Here is a 5,692-nt window from a genome sequence, read left to right as displayed (position 1 = left end):
CCGTGGCCGGCTGGCGAGCTGGCGTGCGCACGCGAGGAGGCCGGCGGCGGGCGCACGCGAGGAGGCTGGCGGGCGGGCGCGCGCATGCGTGGGATGTTCGGCGCGCTGGAGCTCACGCCCCAAATATACGGCTTCGGGTCCAGTTTCTTCGTGCGCGCTGAACACTTTTTACGGCGTGCTCTATTATACAGCGTCCGCTGGAGTGTTATTTTTAGCTCTGCGCGCGCTAAACTTGTGATTTTTTTAGGTACGAGGCTGATATTGGGCGCCTGTTGGAGATGCTCTTAAACTATACCTAATGCATGGTTAGGTTCCAAAGGACCATGCATGTCCACACACAGCACAGGCGTTCCCACAACCACAAGCTGATCAGCATCAGAGGAGAGTGATGAACCAGCCGGCCTGCCAGTGCCAGAGCTCACACGCTACCAAGTTCCGAATTAAGACGACAGACACATTCCATGGTGCACAACAGTGCGCCAGTGGAGAACGGAAAACAACAGCAAACGTAAACATCAGACAAAGCTCACGTGATAAGGTGATAAGGGTAAGTAAATCAAGAGGATGGAAGAGAGAAGAGATGATCACCCAGCAGGTCAACCATCCACCCCGTCCATTAAGGAACAAAATTGCACTTCTTCTTGTCCTCCACTCAAATGGTCTTGTCCACACCCTGATTGAGACGCCGATGATCACTCTCGTTTGCAATGGCCTTGCTGAAATGATCGCCTGTGTACCATCTCGCCAGCCGAATATTCTGCAAATCTTCACCAACTGTTTCTTTTTCAAAAGATGCCTTTTCCTGTTAACCAAAATCCAAAAGGATGTCAGGGCAAGTAAAGATAAGTGCTAGTGGGTAGAGGTTAGATTTGTTTAGTGAAGCCGGTAAGATAAGCGATGTCAGGGAAAGCAAAGTACGAAGCGCTGTAAGAATTCATTAAGGATTGAGTCAAGGATGACCACAAAATCTACAATGCAGTTTTCTTTTGTACGGAAGGTGTTCAGGAAGATCGGGCAATTGACTTGTCAGTAGATTATAGCAGGAAGCCAATAGTGGAACACTGAAACGTCAGTGTGAAGTGTGAAGTGTGAACTGGGAAGCAGCTGGTGGGCTGGTGATGAACAAATGGGAGCAAGATCTGCTTATTTCTTCCCCCCGCTAGGAAGATGCTTTATCCAGTCAGTGCACAACTTAAGCTCTGGCTCCCATGCTAGTTTCACCACAAAACCATGCAGACACTCCATTTTTCCGACAAGACACACAGCAAGGTATTCCACATACCCTCCCTTGGCCTCGCACTTGTGCTGCTGATCTGCCTGGTCTCTCCTGGCAGTTCGTGCTCGGAGCAGGAGAAGAGCTCCCTTCTACAGTTCCTTGCCGGGCTCTCACAAGACGGTGGCCTCTCTGCGACATGGCGGAATGGCACGGATTGCTGCAAGTGGGAAGGGATCACCTGCAGGCAAGATGGGACGGTCACCGCTGTCTTGCTGCGTTGGAAGGGCCTCCAGGGGTACATCTCACAGTCCCTTGGGGTCCTCACCGGGCTGCAGTACCTTAATCTCTCCCACAACTCGCTGTCCGGTGGACTGCCACCGGAGTTGATGTCGTCCAGCAGCATTACTATCCTTGACGTCAGCTTTAACCAGCTAAATGGAACGCTCCAGGAGCTGCCATCTTCAACGCCTGCCCGGCCTCTACAGGTACTGAACATCTCCAGCAACTCATTTACAGGACAGTTTCCATCCACCACATGGAAAGCAATGGTGAATTTGATCGCACTCAATGCAAGTAAGAACAGCTTTACTGGGCAGATACCAACTCATTTATGTAATAGCTCGCCGTCCTTCGCTGTACTTGAACTGTCTTTCAACAAATTCAGTGGCAGCATCCCCCCAAGTCTTGGTAATTGCTCCAAGCTGAGAGAGCTCGGGGCTGGATACAACAACCTCAGTGGAGCTATTGACGGTACACACATAACCAACCTCGGAGATCTTGTAACCCTTGATCTTGGATGGAACAGCTTCAGTGGCAAGATTCCAGCTTCTATAGGACAGCTCAAGAAATTGGAGGAGCTCCATTTGGCCTACAACAACATGTCAGGGGAGCTGCCATCTGCTCTGAGCAACTGCACAAATCTCATAACAATTGACCTCAAGAGCAATCACTTCAGTGGAAAACTTACCAAGGTCAATTTCTCCAACCTGCCCAATCTTAGAATTTTAGACCTCTGGTTAAACAACTTCACCGGTGAAGTTCCAGAAAGCATATACTCGTGCAGTAATCTGATTGCACTGCGGCTATCTAGCAACAACTTACATGGGCAGCTCTCATCGAGAATAGGTAATCTGAAGTACCTCTCCTTCTTGTCACTCGGTAAAAACAATTTCACAAACATTACAAATGCACTTCAGATCCTTAAGAGCAGCAAGAACCTAACAACACTGCTTATGGGGCACAACTTTATGGGAGAGATCCTCTCACATGATGAAACAATTGATGGTTTTGGAAATCTTCAGTTTCTCGATATACAAGGTTGCAATTTTTCTGGGAGAATACCTGTATGGATATCAAGGGCTACAAACTTGCAGATGTTAGTTTTATGTGACAATCGACTCACTGGACCAATACCAGGCTGGATCACCTCTCTAAGCAATCTCTTCTATATGGATGTGTCAAGCAACAATCTTACAGGAGAAATCCCATCAACCTTGATGGAGATGCCAATGCTAAAATCAACTGACAACGCAACTCATTTGGACTCAACAGTCTTTGAGCTGCCTGTTTATAATGGTCCAGCACTTCAATACCGTGTGTTTACATCTTTCCCAGCAGTGTTGAATCTAAGCAATAACAGTTTCACAGGTGTAATTCCTGCACAGATTGGTCAGCTGAAGGTGCTTGCTGTACTTGACTTCAGCTTCAACAAGTTATCTGGACAGATCCCACAATCGGTCTGCGACCTCACAAACTTGCAGGTGCTAGACTTGTCCAGCAACAATCTCACAGGTACTATCCCAGCTGCGCTGAACAGACTGCACTACCTTTCAGCATTCAATATTTCAAACAATGATCTAGAAGGGCCTATTCCACCTGGAGGCCAGTTTGATACATTTCAGAATTCTAGTTTCAATGAGAATCCAAAGCTGTGCGGCTCTATGCTCACTCATAAATGTGATTCAGCTTCGATACCTCCATTATCCACAAAAACACGACATAAGAAGGGTCTTTTTGTAATTGCCTTTGGTGTGTTCTTTGGAGGCATCGCTGTTCTTTTGTTGCTGGGGCGTTTCATTGTACTAATCAGGATAAATGGCATTACAACAAGAGATAGAAGAGAGAATAATGGAGATGTTGAAGCAACTTCATTCTACTCCAGTTCAGAGCAAACATTAGTGGTGATGCGGATGCCACAAGGGAAGACAGAAGAAAACAAGCTTAAATTCGCTGACATCTTGAAAGCTACAAACAACTTTGACAAGGAGAACATCATTGGATGTGGAGGGTATGGATTAGTCTACAAGGCAGAGCTACCTGATGGCTCCAAGCTTGCAATTAAGAAGCTCAACGGTGATATGTGTCTGATGGAAAGGGAGTTCAGTGCAGAGGTTGATGCACTCTCCATGGCACAACATGATAATCTTGTACCACTGTGGGGTTATTGCATCCAGGGAAACTCGAGGTTCCTTGTATATTCCTACATGGAGAATGGTAGCCTGGATGATTGGCTTCATAACAGGTACGATGATGCTAGCTCATTTCTTGACTGGCCGACTCGGCTAAAGATCGCAAAAGGAGCAAGCCTGGGCCTTTCTTATATCCATGACGTCTGCAAGCCTCAGATTGTCCACCGTGACATCAAATCCAGTAACATCCTGCTGGACAAAGAATTTAAAGCTTATGTTGCAGATTTTGGGCTAGCCAGATTGATCCTTCCCGACAGAACTCATGTTACAACTGAGTTGGTCGGCACTATGGGTTATATCCCTCCCGAGTATGGGCAAGCATGGGTTGCTACTTTGAGAGGTGATATGTACAGTTTTGGAGTAGTCTTGCTTGAGCTGCTCACCGGAAGGAGACCTGTTACAGTCCTGTCTACATCAAAAGAACTTGTCCCATGGGTTCTACAGATGAGGTCCGAGGGTAAGCAGACTGAAGTCCTGGATCCAACACTTCGAGGAAGAGGATATGAAGAGCAAATGCTGAAAGTGCTTGAAACCGCTTGCAAGTGTGTTGATAACAATCAATTCAGAAGGCCAGCTATCTCAGATGTAGTCTCCTCCCTTGCCAGTGTAGAAGCTGATCCATAGATGCAATGATCAGCCAAGATAAAATGAACTACACATGATAGATAATCTTGTATTTTCGTGCATGATATACATGTAAGTATGTAACATTCGTAGTTTCGATAGAACTGCTACTTCTGATATACCTTTAGAGTTTGTTTTGTACTTTGTACAGAGCCTAATAGGTTGCCATTTTGAGCTTTAGGTACTTCTTTAAGAAAAGATTTTTGCAAGATTTCGTATAATTTTTCTATGTAAAGTATAGATATACTTAAGTTTCACAGGCATGGGACAAAGTTAGTATGAGAAATGTTTTTTTTTCTCAGATAAATATTCAAAATGGTTTCCATTCAAGTACAGATACCATGTGCTGTCAGCATTGAAAATGGTTTCCATTCAAGTGCAGATGTTGTGTGATGTCATCCATTTGCTTTCTATCAGCTGTTTTGAGAAAACCACCAGAGTTGGAGGTGCATTACCGAATTACTATACATCAAGGTTTGGTTAGTCCAACCATCGAACAACTGGAATGAGAATTTGAGAACGTAATACTACTACTGTCTTCAAATTTATATAACTCAGCACGGGCAACAGAATGAAGTCACTAGCAGAATAAGTAGTACGAGAGGAATGGCTATCAGAAGCACCTAGTAGTACGTACCATGTCGAAGGATTCACGTGGGCAGGTGGCAAAGAAACCACGGGCCTCACACAGGAGCTCGCCCCTCCGGCGTATAGATACGCATCAGAGTTCTTCCGAAGCTTCTTCTACGAGCTGATCCGGCTTCTCGACGGCAACCGTCGCGGTCCAAGAAAAGACACCCGGGTCGGCATTCCGCCGAACGGCCTAGGCGCGCTGCTGCCAAGGAGGCCGGCGCTGGGCACAAAAGGCCGGCATTGCGTCAGAGGAATACGAGTAGATGCCAGCGTGCGCGTGGAACGGAGCGAGCACGGCCGCGTGCGAGTAGGAGGAGGCACGTCCGTCTTCCGGTGAGAATGGTTGAGTTGCGACTCGCCGGGGAGCGGGGAGCGATGGCGATAGAGCGGCGAAAGCGAAAGGGTGTTGATTTTTTTTATTTTACTAGCAAAAGAGCATGTGCGTTGCAACGGGAAAAGAAAATAACGCACGGCCCTAACCCAATAACCATGACTAAGACTCCAATAGATATTGCCAAGGCGTCTCTCTCGGCATTAGATGAGAATCTGCTTTATTTTCATGCAATATTTTGTCAAGGCGTACATGCAAGGTTATCGACGGTTTCTTCTGTCTCCAATTTGGCTTTGATAGGGTGTTCATTGCAAAAACGCCACACCACTTGGATGCCGTCCAATTTAATCCAACGCGCTCTACACGTTCCAGTGAGCCGTTTCTTTTTTTCTATCGCTGTTGTGTGGGCCATCGCTCCAC

General features: G+C 46.7%; 1 protein-coding gene and 1 long non-coding RNA gene across 2 annotated transcripts; one reads left to right on the top strand and one right to left on the bottom strand.

Moving 5' to 3' along the window:
• Positions 1–349: 349 nt before the first annotated feature.
• LOC123132306 (uncharacterized) lies at positions 350–5,686 on the bottom strand. Its single transcript, XR_006464623.1, has 2 exons — positions 4,946–5,686; positions 350–802 (listed from the first exon to the last, which is right to left on the bottom strand). It is a non-coding gene; the product is annotated as an uncharacterized lncRNA (long non-coding RNA).
• On the top strand, positions 862–4,647 carry LOC123132303 (tyrosine-sulfated glycopeptide receptor 1). The gene has a single exon (XM_044552095.1). It carries the CDS (start codon positions 1,231–1,233, stop codon positions 4,306–4,308), a length of 3,078 nt encoding a protein of 1,025 aa, XP_044408030.1. The 5' UTR covers positions 862–1,230; the 3' UTR covers positions 4,309–4,647.
• Positions 5,687–5,692: the final 6 nt, after the last annotated feature.

This window comes from Triticum aestivum, chromosome 6A (assembly GCF_018294505.1).
Source record: "Triticum aestivum cultivar Chinese Spring chromosome 6A, IWGSC CS RefSeq v2.1, whole genome shotgun sequence".
In the NCBI taxonomy this organism is placed as follows: Eukaryota; Viridiplantae; Streptophyta; class Magnoliopsida; order Poales; family Poaceae; genus Triticum; species Triticum aestivum.
This window is presented reverse-complemented; position numbering and strand designations above follow the sequence as displayed.

What these genes read in the sequence shown, in the direction of transcription:
- LOC123132303 (XM_044552095.1), top strand. Translation starts at nt 1,231, where the DNA reads ATGCAGACACTCCATTTTTCCGACAAGACACACAGCAAGGTATTCCAC.